This window comes from Apteryx mantelli, chromosome 7 (assembly GCF_036417845.1).
Source record: "Apteryx mantelli isolate bAptMan1 chromosome 7, bAptMan1.hap1, whole genome shotgun sequence".
Lineage (NCBI taxonomy): Eukaryota > Metazoa > Chordata > Aves > Apterygiformes > Apterygidae > Apteryx > Apteryx mantelli.
The window spans coordinates 23,761,977-23,777,024 of NC_089984.1; the positions used below are offsets into that span (position 1 = coordinate 23,761,977).

Genomic DNA, 15,048 nt, shown 5'->3' on the forward strand with positions numbered 1-15,048 from the left:
TCAACAATGGTATTCAGCACTCTTCATTGTCATTAGTCTGTCAGAGCCAAGTGGGGAATGCACACATTTGTAGCCTTTCAGCATGTCTTCTGATTCTGGGCCACATTTCATTGCAGGGGACAGGCAGTCTTATCCTTGCAAGCATTTGCTTCCACGTAACAGCTGCTATTAGACCACTCACATAGTGACTGTTTCCCCCTGTATTGTTCTCTGAGCTGAGTGCATGCAGCAGGAAAGCACAGCATAGTCGCAGCATGATTCAGTTGGTCCTGCTGTCCATTTAGATAATGCTATGTCTGAAAGTTTTCCTGGTAGTTTGTGTTCTTCTTGGTTCTGTTGTACTTCATAGCACTCTAAAAGGCACTAGAATTCATCAAAAGCCTTGAAAACTGTTTGCAGCTACGGTAACCACCTACACTCTGATGAATGTACCAATGTAAATGAAAAGAGAAAAGTTCTATACTGTTTTCTGTGTTTGCACCTTTGGACAGGGGAATCTATTAGGGAAGACCTGCTCCAAAACAGCTTCCACCCTGCATTCAGTTTACGTACTGCCTCTTCCAGAGAAGGTGCACATACATTAAAGACTTTACTATTGTTCTGCCTCATTTTTATCCTTCTCTGTATCCCATAAGTGGCTCATTCCTGAATCTGGTACAAACTTAAATGTCACCTCTTTTTCAAATTCTTACCTGGTAGATTGTTAGCTTCCTGCCTGTGCTTGCAGAGTTGCTGGCACAATGGAGCCCCAGTCCTGACTGGGCCTTTTGCTGTGACCACAATAAATACTGCAGAAAAATGTCTGGCACCTCATAGCTTACCAAAGAAATTTGCAATGATATAGTCTGCAGCTGAGTATTGTTAGATGTTTAGAGAAAAAAGCAAACCTACCTGCCGAGATTACTTTTGTCTCTAGTCCTGTTGCTGATTTCCACACTGAGGTTATCACAAGATTTGCTCATCATCCCAGCAGAAAGGTTTTCCAGGTTTGTCCCATACAGCACATTCTCTGACTGAGACAGTCTCTGAATCAGGGCAAGGTGTTCATGCTGAGCTGCATATGCAGAATTTGATTTGTCTATTTCCATAAATTTACTGTCCTCTGAATAAGAAGGGAAATTGGGGAAGGAAGAAAAGATAAATCCACTGACATTATCCCATCTTTTTAAGTTCAAAGCTGCTTTCTGTCTAACCTTTTCAACATGCCAGTAATCAGATTGACGTCACAGATATATTTGTTCTGGCATCCTTGAGAATATCTAGGCCCTGGATTGAGAGTCCAGTTTTCAATCCATTTATTTCATAGGAAGTATATTCTGTATTTAGATTTCATTTCTGTAAATTATACTGCAAATCCACTTTCCACAAAGGCAAATGAAATGTACAGACCTGTATAATTTAAACCTGACTATCTCTGAAAAGTGTATTGTGTGAAAATTCAGCATATGGAGAAAGTTCTGTCTGTCAGAGACTGAATCAGCCAGGTTGGTGTTTTCCCACCCTTCACAGGCCCACCACTCCAACACAAGTATATCTGAGGAGACAGGAACACTACAAACACATGCTCTCAAGATCAGAGAGGGGCCAAGGAGCTGGTCGTTTGCTCTGAGTGATTTGCGCAGTGGAGTTTGAGTGGGGTACCACCTTGGTGGCAATGTTTGGTATCCCATTTTCCACCTTTGTGTGTAATCTGCTAATTTCTTAATGACATTTGAGCCCTGCAGTATATGAATCTACTGCATTATTCCTCTCAAGAGATTTTATTTCCCTGAAATAAGATAATGCTGGAGGAGGCATTGTTCATTTATTTAGATTCTCATTTGATGGGGTGGAGCACCCCTGAGAGGGGATTTGAAGGAGAGAGGGTCAGCGAGCAACTGGGGACGTGTCTAAAAGTGAAACAAGAACCTGCTTGCCATGAGGTAACACAAATATGGGCTTTCATTCTGCTTGTATGTGATGGCTGACCTCCATTGTCTTTCCCTAACAGATACTAGTCTGAATGCAACTTTTAGAACATTACTCTTTACAGCGTTAAGCCTAGGTTCCCTCCTTCCTCAGTGATTTTGATCGGAGGCATTTGTTAAGGCATCAGAAGGCTTAACTGTCCATATTATTAGTGCAGTCTGAGACTTGCCATGGGGATTTCAAAGTAAGGGTTTGCCTGCAAATTTTGAAGAGATTGTGGCTTATGCCTCTGCACTGGGCAGCAGAAGAAAGAGTTTTGCTATTGGCTCATGCAGAAGGAGTCTTATCATCTCCTACAGTCCTTTATGAGAGAAAAGAAATGGGTTCTGTGTGCTGTGGTGGCAAAGGCAGCATTTAGAACTATGGTCCATCACTTGTCTTCAGGGAGCCAGTTTTTCCAGGAGAGCCAGCACACCCCAAACCTCAGAACCTGCAGTCACATGAGTAGAGAAAGTCTGACTGGTTTCAGTGATTTGAGGCGCTTGTAATCAGGACCTGGGTTATAATTTTCCTAGCTCTCAGTCATTTTGTTCCCTTATATCTGGCATGCAATAACTTTCATGAAATAGTACTGCAAGCAAATGTGGCTCAGAAAACCATAAAATTCACTATTAGGACTCATTTGTATGCTGCAAAACACAGTTCCACTAAGTTTTGTTAGAAACTACAAGAGCCCTAACAAAGAGGGCACCTCGAACATAAGTGTCATTGTAGCACATTATGGAACAAATTCATGCAGGACAAATTTCTTTTTTTGTGAAAGAACTTCAATGAAAAAAACAAGCTTTTAATCATATATCCCATGTTATATCCCATTATATAATTTCATTGCCAGCCATTTTAAAGTTTTACTAGAGGAAAGAAGGATCCTAGTGGATAAGGCTTGGATTTTCTTCTTCTGCTATGACTCACTGTGCCAAATCTTCAGTGGGTGCAAATGATCATGATTCTGTTCAAGCCAATGGACAAGTCCTCAGCTGGTGAAAACCCATGTTGCTCCACTGAAGCCAAGACTGGTGCAGATTTATGTCATTTAAGGCTATTTCCTTTATTTTGTGCCTCAGTTTCCCCACAATGATCCTCACCTATCTTTACAGAGCAAGCTGAGAACAGTGGGTGAGAAAAGCAATGTAACTGCCCTCGGTCAGGCAGCATGTCATCCAAGAAAGAATGAAAAATCTAAACTCTAAGGAGGTAATAGTCAGGTTTTCTGCGGATGTGGCAAAACAGAGGAAGAGAAGAGCAGCTAAAACCTACATAGCTGAGTGAGTGTGACTGATGTGCCTTTGGTTCGGTGGTTTTGGTCTGGGATCGAACCATAACATTGAACCCGTGTCTCAGATAAAGATATCCAATAGACTAAATTCTGCTCCAGTGTATCTGGACACTATAGTTATTCTTTGTGTGGAACATTTCTCAGTTATGCTGGGGATAAATCTGATCTCTTCCTTCAGAATTCCCAGCAGGTTTCCTGAAGTGAAGTATAATCAAGCTTTTTTAAAATCTGAGTTTAGCTATATGGTGTTTATCACCAGAGTATCTACCTCCTCCCTGCACGCACACACACACAGACATGAAAACAAACTTTGACTCACAGATCTTTAACTGTTTGTAATGTAGGAGACATTATTTTCTGCTCTGCAGTGAGGAACTGAAGCTCAAGTGAAACTGATGTGACAGGTCTTCTGGTTCTCAGCTTAACTAAGGGCCACTTTTCTTCTTTGAGTTCTCCTCTCCCCTATAAAACCTAACATTGTCCTATGGCATGTATAATAAAAGTACATTTATAGCTTACGTGGTGAAGTTTGCCGAAGTTGCCTAGAATTCATCTGTGCATTGAATTTGTGTTGGGCAGAACAGAGGTCCAGTAAATATTTACAAGTCTTTGCTGTGTCAGTAATGAATGTATGTTTCTTGCCACTGAAGCTGCTTTCAATCATGAATTTTTTTCTCTGAAGAAAAAAAAATGCATAGCTTGCTTTATATAACATATCAGTCATAATACTGAGGCACTGAAAGTTTATTCTGTGTGATCTTGTTTGTTTGTACAGATATATTTATGCCTGGCTGCATGCGTTTTGGGTGTAGTAAATGCCTATCATAAAATCAACATTTGTGAGTGAGGTGTCTGTCATTCGGATCATAACTCCCCTATGTTGAAGTCAAGAGCCTTTGGACATTGCCTGCGTTGGGAGCAGGTTAATAGGCTTGGCAAAACTTGGCCCTACACATGTTAAAATGTTTAAACCAACTAAATATGAAAATGAAAATATCTTCAAGGGGCAAATGGGCAATTTTGGGAGAGAAAACAAGTTGGGAGTGAAGAACACTGTGGTGGTTGGTTGATAGATCTTTGGTGGCAAAAATACCACTTAGAGCAGGTCGTAAGCTTGTCACCAGTACTTGTTTCTGAACAGACACCAGCATACAAAAAGATGGGGATGGGAAAAATGAGATCTGGAAAGAGAGAGACATGATCCCATGACCTGCTGTAGAAAGGGAAACACAGGAGAAAAGAGAGAGAAGGAAAGAGTATGGAATATGCTATAAAGAGGTTTAACATAGTCCCTGTAATAGTTAACACCATATTGCTCAGTTTTGTAATAATTTGACTTAAGCCTCCAGAAATGGGCAAAAAACTCCTGCACTGAACATCACTAAGAATTTGTTTTCTCAGGATCCACATCCAGATCTGGCCTTGATTTGGGGCTGTTTTCAAAATGGACATGTCTGTACAGAATAAGTTGAATTCAGGCTCTGAATGCAAGGTATTTATAAAAGGGACAGGCAGAAGAGGAATAAAGTGTTAGAGTAGAGAAGAGGTTCACTTGTTTCCAACTCACATGAGCTGAAATTCTCTCTGTTTCACGCCACTGGAATCTTAAACTGGCAATTCTTGTGTGATTTTGGACCTCATATACAATGATGCCTTTGGCACAGATTCCCAGGATGATGTCCCCTCCTGCTGTTTTCTTCTCTTGGGACACTTGATAGAATAACACTCCATATTCAGGGAGTTGCTGAGTCACCTTTGTAGAGAAAAAGTGCAGTTACCATACATTATTCAAAAAGAGGCATGTCGGAGAAAAAGGTAGATGAGAGGGAAAATGGTTGCGGGTGTCTCTACTGAATATTCTTTCACTCTCTCTAGAAACCTGTGGAAACTCTTAACAAATTTTCATCCCTGCTGCCTCACTGACTGCCTTGCCTGACCATAGTGTGTCATAGAGCCATTTCATGCATTAATTTTCCGTGTGTAAAGTTGAAATAACATTTCCCCACACACCTCATTTGAAGAGCTAAGAGGATTATTCAGCTTCCTGCACAACAATCTAAACATTATAGTGGCACTGAGGTGCTCAGTATTACTGCTACTTAGCACTTGTGCAGATTTCCAAATAGCAATCCATGCAGGATTAATGCTACTTGACTAATGTTGAACCTTGTTCCTTTCCATTTTCTTTTCTGTCTTTGTTTTCCCAAAAAGAGGTGCAGCAAATATGCTGATGATGCTAAAACTGCTAATACTTTGGCGCCAGCTCTACTCTGATATTGTTACGGGCTTACGTGGTTTCCTTTCCACAATAGCAATGACAAACTGGAAATCTTAACAGCAAGGAAGCCACAGCTCACAGCCTTCAGCAAACTCAGGTACATACCCCTACTTGTTCATCACTATCATCTTTTAAAATTAAACATTATGAATTTCCATTGCCAAGAGTCTTAAGTTATAGGAGTTGTTAAATTGTGTCTCAAGGTCAAGCTTAAATATGATGACAACTTCTGAGGGAATTTTACTGACCCAGAATTCCCCTCAATATCAGACTTTGGAGTAAGAGACCTTGAGTGAGGCTTCTTTTTTGCACAGTGCTCCCTGCTGGGAGAAAGGCAAGTAGGATTATACTGCAAGGGACTGAGGAGTCAGCTTCTGCCCTTGCCTTTTAGCAGTATGCGGAGGAGACTTAGAAGAACCTCACCCAGAGGCTCTAGATGTTGTTATTTGTCCTTCTTCCTCCTGCACTTGGCCACAAAATATTAAAATGTGACTTAGATCCCACAGTCCTTTATCAAAATATGGAATATGAGGATGATTTTCTGTCCCCTTTTGTGATCTGCAGATCAATATGAGTTTTTTCTAATCCATTTTTTTCTTTGGAAGCTAATGCAGGAACTCAAAATGACTTTTCAACCTTGAATAGAGATTTTCAGCAACCAAATTAAAACACTTTTAGAAGATCTATTTTTCAGAAAAAATCCAGAGCACAAATGTTCAGGTCCTGAAAATTGGGGCATCCATAATCACTAGCTGAATCTTGGCTTTAATTCTGAAATCCCTATCATATTTGTAATTTGCATGTTCTTGCCATAGGGGCTATCTTTCTCACTTTGTGTGATGCATTGGCTCCTTCTACAGTCTTACTCATTGAAACAAAGCTGCTTTTCTTCAATGGATTTGCCACGCATGATGGGACAGTCATTAAGGCTAAGCTTCAGCCTATTTCTTCAATTCCAGGGCTAGTGTTAGATGATAAACTAACATAATTAAGCAGCTAGCTTAAAATGATGCTATAAATAAAAGTATGTTTCACTGCAGCAAAATGGCTATTGATATTTATCCATTCTCTAATTCCTGATATTTTTCATGTGATGGAAAACAAAGAAGTTGGGGGAGAAGGATGAGAAAATAAGAAAAAAAATTAAATCCCATATCATCACCCCAGACACCCTAGAGATATTGTCATGTGAGAGAATACTTCAGACACCTCCCCCCCTCCCTTCCATGGTTTACAAATATTTTTAAACAAATAATTACTACATGTTTAGAAAATGGCTGAATAGCTCCTATAGTTCCAGAAGTCAAGAGAGTGTTTATTCCCATGCTTTATAATCATCTCTAATACATTCAGTCAGTGTATTCATAATCATCTAGAACCCAGACAACATCTCTGTTGTATGCTGAAAATACACATTAACCCTTAGCATGTGAAAATTTGCATTAACCCTTTATAAACTATTTGTGAAAGGAAGCCTAATAGTTAAGTGTGATATAAGCTATTCAGGCTGACAGTATGTGCAGCAGAGTTAAATTTTCAGTATTTTGTGGAATATCCAAAGTTTGCCACATCTAAAATCTTGTATTGGACGAAGGAAATAGCAGAAGACAGTAAATAGAGAGGGACTTTCTACCACAAAAAAAAAAAATAGTGTTTGGTGTGTGGCGAGTTACCTTTAAAAATTCTAGTTCGGCTTCATCCTCGAAGAGGGAACAGTTCATGCGATGCAGTTTAGCAAGCTCTCGCTGTACGTATGCCAAGGTCATTTTTTCTATTCGGCTTGCTGGAATATAGTCCTCAACACGAAAATAGCTCTTTCCATGCATCTTCAGGAAAAAAAAACACAAAAACATTATTTTGTTCTTTTTTGACTTTTCTTATTGGTGCATTTCCATTTTCAGGGTGACCCATATACTGAAGTCACCCTGCTGACATTTCCTAAGAGAAGCTGGAGAACAGCAGATAGTGTCCAACAGCTAAATGCATCTTTTGCGCCCATGCTCAGCACGATGCTTAGAGCATAGACCACTCCTTTGTGCAGAAGAGAGGAAAGAGGTGGGCCTAGAGGCATGAGTGCAGTCTTGCACTTAGAGCTGACAGCTGCAGTTGCATCAATATACATCAATACAGTGGGGGACCCAGTGACCGGATGGATCAGATTTTGGTTGATTTTAAAGCTGGACCACTCAGAGTTCAATTAATAGAGCTACACTGATTTATATAACTGAAGATATGACAGGGAATATAAGTGGGTGTTTTCTGTACAATTTGAAACTGAGAACTAATTCAGATGTACCATCACTGACCCTTCTGTCTTTATGTCTTATGGATCGGAGCCTACACACAAAATCTCTGTGAATTCTGGAGTATTCCTTTATTTTTCTCTTCCATGTTTCTCTTTAAGCCCCTCTGCACTTCCAAGTTGTGTCCATTTTGGAAATTTTCTACAGATCTTCTGGAGTTTAGTTTTGACTGAAGTTATCAATTATGAAGTACCAAGAGTCTTTCACTAGGTACCATTCTGCCAGATTTCCTGCCAAATTCATCTGTCTCATTATTGCTCCATAATCAGGAAAATATTGTAATTATTTAAATTAAATCTGAAATATGATTACTGAAGGATTTAGCTGAAGTTATGTGTTATTCACATTTCTTCTTTAAACTCTGTATGACAAGCAAAAGCTGCAAAAAGTGGTGACAGAGATCTTGAAGAATTATTATTTATCCATACCTCAGAAGCATAATTGCCAAGCTCTGCCTGTAAAGCCAAAGCACCAAGTTTCAGGGCAGTCTCATCGTTACAATATAACCGCTCTTCCAAAATATCTTTACGAAGCTGCAGGTAAAACTGATGCCTTGTCAAGCTGTGCCTGGAACACAAAAAAGTTTAGGAACATAGCAGGAGCCCTGAATACTCAGCATAAATACTACTGTTTTTCCTGCCATCAGCAAAACTATGCACTTACTGGATAATGTTAAAGTGATTGACAAAGAATTTTATCCTTAGAAAGAGTGTGAAGTTAATGATGGAGGTTTTCTTCTTGGGTTGGTCATTCCAGCCTTCTGGGGCCACTTTGTAGAGTTTGGTCTCATCATCCAAAAAGAAAAACTCTTTACCTGAAATGAGAATTGTGGGTTCTGTGATAAGTCTGGAGATACTTCAGTAGCTCAAAGTTCTGCTATGTTCACTCGGTGTATCACTAGCAATAAAACAATAGATCATGGATGTCAGTTGACATATACTTCCCTGTGTCTTGGGTTAACTTATTGCTTCTTTGACAGAGACCTTAGGATAACATTTAGTGTGTAATTTAGGATTACAGTTGTTAGATGCTGGATTGGGGTGCTATATATGGAAGCATTCAAGAAGAATTCAAAGGGCTTGCATTCAGCTTACCACTCAGATTCTACACCCCACTGTAATCTTTGTGCCCTGCACACGAGGTGTGCTTCCTCCAGGTGCCTCGGAAGTGTTTGCCAGCTGAAAGGGGTTAGGGAGATGTGGGACTTGCAGTTGAAATAGCTGGACCTGTACTCCAGCTTACATCTACGAGCAAAGACAGTCAGTCTGCCTCACAGCAGCACTTCCTGGAATTTCTTCTGGGGCAACAGGGCTCGGCATTATTCCAGTGCAAAGCTGGGCCAGAGCCTTTTCTACATGGGAATATCAGCCAGTACCAGCATGGCTGTGCTGGTACACAGTTGTAGGGTAGACATGCTTTACATCAGTGCAGTACAGTTTACACCAATGTACCTTACTTTTGCTTAAGCTTTGGGTCTGCTTCTATCTGAGGATCAGGATCTTAGAGAAATTCATTAATAAAGTGACTACAGAGGCACTGTCAGGAGAGAACTGGTACAGTAGTTAGCTGTATCTCAGTACCTTTCAGATAAGCCAAGCCAAAGTAGAAATGTTCCACTAAGTTTGCATATGCCACCACGGTGTTGAAAACATCTCTTGCCTTGGACTTGATGTCACATTTCACCTCAAGGCACTGCCCGTTGAGCAGAATCACATTGAGATCCCTTTGGGACAAATAGGATTTCCCTTTTTTAGTCTAAGAACATGTAACAAAGAGTGAAGAATGAGTGCCAAGTTCAAGCAGAAGTTCCACAGCATTTTTTTTACCAAGGCCCCCGAATTTCCTGTCCCTGCACAACCTGCTGGAATTGGTCACAACACTATGTTGTTCCTTGCCTCCCTTATCATACATTAATGTCCCAAACATTTCCAGTTTTTCAAAAACCCAGGGAATCCCCCAAAAAAACAGCTGAGCGTTCTCAGATTCTACAATCACCAGGGTCATTCTAGGTTTAAGGGTAATTCCAGATTTTCTTTACTCTAGTATCTACTGCTGCATGCTGTCAACTTTTTACTTTATCTTAATGAAGAGTAGAGGATGCGCCTGCAAACTGGAGGAGTACAGTACATTGGCACTAGATGTCACTTTGCATATTTGCTGCATAATCTTATTCTCAAAAGTCTTGTTAAAGTGAGCTTTCTTAGCTGAGAAGGATAAATTAAGCTATTTTCACACTGATCTCAGCAACAGAGATAGCTATGTAGCACTGAGAATTAAATGGTCTCCTTTTCGAGTCTCACTATCTCTGCAAGAACCCTAAATTGGCTTGGAAGCAGGACATGACAAGAAGCCTGGGGTGCGATTCTGATGCAATTTATAGGGCCCCAACTTAAAGGTCACTAGGTTAGTTCTAAATTCTTAATGGTCATACTTACTACAATTGATCCAGGTAGCTCTAAGGTCACTGGTGGTTCACTAGACAAAATAATAAATTCTGGACCTGAAAACTGTGAGGAGGAAATTTAGAGATTTAATAAACATCTCCTTAATGTTAAGAAGATCCCAAACACCAGAACCAATGAAACCTATTTCCCATTGATCTGCATGCTGTGGCTAATTGACTTCAATATCTAATAAGGTGCACATGCTGATTGGAGACTTCTCTCTGTTTGGGCTTTCTCCTGTGTGGACTTTCTGGGGTCCAGTTAGGAGTGAGCTCATGCTGTAGCCTTTTCTTCTGTCAATGCACTTACAAGGTCCGTTTCTTTTACAAGTCACCTATTTTCATGACACTTATAAAAACTTTCTTCTGAGACCTTTTCCCCTTTCTCAGATGTGACTAAAAAAACTTTTCATTCCCAGGTTACTATGAGGAAAATCCCAGACATACATACATACATACATATACATCGTTGTGATTTCATACGTACACATACACCGCTGTGATTTCATAAGCCTGGCTTCTGTAGGAAATCAGACTAAAATGCAGAATTGCTTCTGCTCCCTGTGGCGAAGATTGCCTGATATTTGTTGTTAGCAGACCTTGTTTTCTTTTGCTTTAGCTTCAACAAACCTTAAGAGCACAAGATGATTTTTTTCTTTCTGAACATCCACCTCAAGTTTAATTTTTTTGTAAGTTTCAGTACAAGTGATTTGACAATTTGTGAAATTACATTTGAGGGAATAACACTGATTTGTATTTAAAAAATGTAAAAGTTCTAGAGCTTCCAGTAAATTCTGTAGAAGACATCTTTTATCATCCCTGTGGAGAATATTACTTAGGCTGCCTTTCCCAGGACTTACTGGCTTTGGTTCAATGCTATGCTAAGTGTAGCCACCCAGCCAGTGGATGGTTTGATGTGCAGAACGTGTAACTCTCCCATGTACCACAGTAAGTCAGTGGTAGAGCTGTGAATAAAAAAGCATTCTATGTTCTAAATGTTAAACTACACTGTCTTCCTTTTCAGGCTAATGATACGGAAATCTTGAAGCACCAAACAATTACTAGGTGCAGACATCCAGCTCAGGAAACTTTTTTAAATTCACCATCATGATGAACACCAATTTTGCAGCCAATTGCTGATATTCTGTCAACTATCAGAATTATTAAATGTCAGTGAATACAGAATGATTAAAGGCAATCTTAGCTAGACCTTCTCAAATAAGCCAGAAGCATGAATTAGAAATGTCAGGAAGACACAATATAAAGAAGAGCTTGCTATTTTGAGCAGTAATAATTTAAAGACCAGGCTCTGGCAGTTGCAAAACAGAGTACAGCAAATTAGAAAAGTTCCTGATGCGATAAAAAGGCAAAATTAAAAAAAAAAAGATGCACTGTAGAGAGTCTCAAAGGTCATAGCCCTGTCCTCTGTAAACCTTTACTCCCCTGTATCATCTGACCATTGTGTCTTTAACTCCTTCTGCTAGTCCCTCTTTATTCACGATATAAAACTACATTGTGTCTTGGCAGCACGATACTGGTATTATGAAACAAATCATAAATTTTCTCAGAAAAAGATCTAAATGGGTCAAGAGACTAATTCATGTAGAATGGCTGGAAGAATCCACATCTTACCACTTGCAGACCATTACCTGTTCCCCTCTCTGCTGCAGTCATTTCAGTCTGCTTGAGGGATCTAAAACCAGATGAATCTGACAAAACCCAGCCCTTACACCACATGTCCCCTTTACAATTACTTCTTAATTCTAGCCTGGTCCAGCCCAGAGCCTACATTCTATGCACTCCTTCTGTAATGCATGCAGCTATGACTACATGATAACTTCGTACTGTGCATCTGTCTGTTTTTTGAATAACTCCACTCTGTGCTGCATACAGCCATTTTCTTCTGAGTTACATCAGTCTGTCATGAGGGAGGGGTTGGGGAGGGGAATGCATACATTCATAGAGACCTCTACTTCATTTTCTTCTTCTTGTCATCATGACAGCAGTCACTCAGACTGAAAGGAGCATGTTTTCTTTTTAGAGAAGGAAAAAAAATGACATCAAATGATGGATGAGTACAGCAAAAACTGAAACTTCATGACACAGACCACCACTAATGAAAATCAACTGTAACTTTACCCATATGGGGGTCAACCATTCCTGCCTTTCCTCCATCCATAGCTATGCTGAGGGTAAGTCCTTTCCCACAGGGATTTCCATAGCATGGGTCCTATCACACCTCCCATATATCCTCTTTTACATGTAAACCCCTGTTTTGATGATGAACTTTCTCAGACTTCGAATAATAAGGTCCAAAGCCTGTCTCCTGCAGCATCTGCCTCTGATTCCCCCAATGGTATAAAGAGGAGTTAGGAAGTCATAAAAATATTCTGAGGATTTCCTCCAGTGTGGGAATACAGCAGAGCTAGCTTGTTCTGTGCCACCCTCCATATGGTCCCTGGCAGAGGGTCATCAAGTAGGGAGGAGGGGACCTAGAAATGACCCTTTGCAGCATTTTGTATAGCATTAAAGAACTACAGATGTGGAGTTGATTTATCGTAGAAATGTCGGTCCAGAGTAATGGCCAAAGAAGCATAAAAACTTTCATATCTTTTGTTCTGTGCCTGTTCAGTGCCTAGCACAACTGGGACCTGGTGAATGACTGGTGATCCTAGTACTGCCATATTAAAAATAACAGCAAAGAAATCATTATTTGCCCTGCTGTGCCTTAGTTTTTTTCTGTCTCTCACAATGCACTTTCTTTTAACAGTTGTTGGACTCCTTTTGAGGAAGCTAATTATTATTCCAGTGAAAAACTGTAACACAATTAAAAACTAAATCTATATATAAAAACATTTTTTTCAGAATATCTAACTGAAACTCTTGGTCTTCAAAGTTCTGCCAGTGGTTGGTCTTGAGACGGGAGAGAATGTGAAGTACTGGAGAATGTAGAGGGGCACTGATTTGAAATACTGAAATAATAATGATAGCAGCAGCAGCAGCAAGGGAGCATGCAAGTATGATTCACTTGGGCTGAAACTGGAGAGGGAGATTGTTTGAAGAGCAAAACTGCAGTAAAAAATAAAATGCCCTGGAAAAAGGAAACTAAAATAGAAGTGGTTTTCCTCACTCCCCAGAAGTGTGATTGCTAGGATTGTTTGCGGCTGTATTATGCAAACAAAAACAACCTAGATAAAATATCAAAAGGGTCTGTGTGTGTCTGTGCATGTGAGCTTGTGAACTTGGCACAGGTGAAAGTACTCACGAGCCTGAAACCTGGCCCTTCTCTTTTCCACAAGAGAGGGCATACCATGGGCAGCTGCATTGTGGAGTTTTCCGTGATTACAATATTTCTGGATTTTTGTGATCTGGCTGCCAAAGAAGCGTTTTCCTTCCCATTTAACAGAGAGGAAAACCACAAAAATGTTCTACAGCAACTCAGCAGCTAGAAATAGACCCTTAGGTGAGCCATTGGTTTGGCACACTCACTGCTAGCCTATGCTTTCTATCGAGGCATACACTGTAAAACAAATCTAAGTCCTTTGATCATCATTGACAAGCAAGGGTTTGGGTTCAGGCTCTCTGTAACTTTGCTGTGCTGAAGTTTCTGTCAAGGTAGTTGATCAAAACACTCCATATGGTGTTTGCTGCTTGCAGAAATCACACATGTAGGTCACAGAGGGTTCAGTCCTAAGCTTTTGCTCATTCTGTTTGTACAAGAGCTTTCATTGCCTTCGGTTCTGAGCTGTTTATCACAACTGGCTCATGCCTACTTTGGAGTCTGTCATTTTAGGAAACCCATCTAATGACATGACTCCGTAGCCAATATGCACATCATTGGTGGCTGACAACTGGATGAGAGGTTTTTCATTAGTGATATTTACATTTTGAAATCAGGTTATGCATTTTCATTAGTTACCTTTTCCTCCCTTTGGAACAAACATTTCTGTGATGCAGCAGCTGCTGTGTAGTCCTTTGTAGACACGGAGAAGGTGGAGCCCAAACTCAGCAGGCTGTGTTTGCTGTTCTTCTGAGCTCCACTAGGGATTTCCTCTACAGCACTGACCGACCTTCAAAGGAGATGTCATAGTGAGTGATATATCCAGTTGTGTATCCAAAACAACATAGAGTTGAAGACAAAGACCTTAAGGTAAATTGAGTACCGTGATCTTATGGAATCCCGGACAATAGCATTTACAAGCTATTATATAATGTTATACTTACAGAAAAAGAATTCAACAGAGATAATTTTACTGACATCCTTTATAAATAAATTTTAAATACCCTTTATACAAAAAGAGTACTTGTGAGCCAGCTCGGTCTGGTGCAAGTCTGGCGAACTCACTAGGCAGAGACTTCAGCCGGGGCCTTTCAGAGAATTCTACAGGCTGGAGTCAATTTCTCAGTTATTATTTTCTACAGTGGGGTCACAAAAAAGCCTCAGAAAACACTAACATTCGCTGCTACATTATTCGGAATGTTTCCAGGAAGGGTAACTAGATCAATTGAATATGAATTCGTTAGAATAAATTAATGTCTTAGGGAGCTGAGGGAATTTTCAGTTTAATTAAAAGAAAGATTAGTGTGAGCGCTCAGTTCAGAAAACTGTGTTTTTACTGTATTTTCAACACATAAAGTAATGATGTTCTCCACATGAGCAGACAAATGCAGGCTTAGAATAAACTTATAATACAATATATACTCATCAGTGAGGAAAGAATGAATGTATGGTAGATTCGGAAAGGTTTTGTTGACATAGATTTTGATTAATTGTATTTTT

General features: G+C 40.0%; 1 protein-coding gene across 1 annotated transcript in view; it reads right to left on the bottom strand.

Moving 5' to 3' along the window:
* FRMPD2 (FERM and PDZ domain containing 2) overlaps positions 1 to 15,048 on the bottom strand; it is a 53,558-nt gene that overhangs the window by 24,485 nt on the left and 14,025 nt on the right. Inside the window, exons 9-17 of the mRNA XM_067299601.1 lie at positions 14,188 to 14,338; positions 10,261 to 10,332; positions 9,406 to 9,580; positions 8,489 to 8,639; positions 8,254 to 8,392; positions 7,196 to 7,348; positions 4,812 to 4,997; positions 3,764 to 3,920; positions 892 to 1,102 (exon numbers count right to left, since the gene is read on the bottom strand). Of these exons, the coding sequence (XP_067155702.1) occupies positions 892 to 1,102; positions 3,764 to 3,920; positions 4,812 to 4,997; positions 7,196 to 7,348; positions 8,254 to 8,392; positions 8,489 to 8,639; positions 9,406 to 9,580; positions 10,261 to 10,332; positions 14,188 to 14,338 (1,395 nt within the window). The remainder of the gene's footprint in view (positions 1 to 891; positions 1,103 to 3,763; positions 3,921 to 4,811; positions 4,998 to 7,195; positions 7,349 to 8,253; positions 8,393 to 8,488; positions 8,640 to 9,405; positions 9,581 to 10,260; positions 10,333 to 14,187; positions 14,339 to 15,048) is intronic.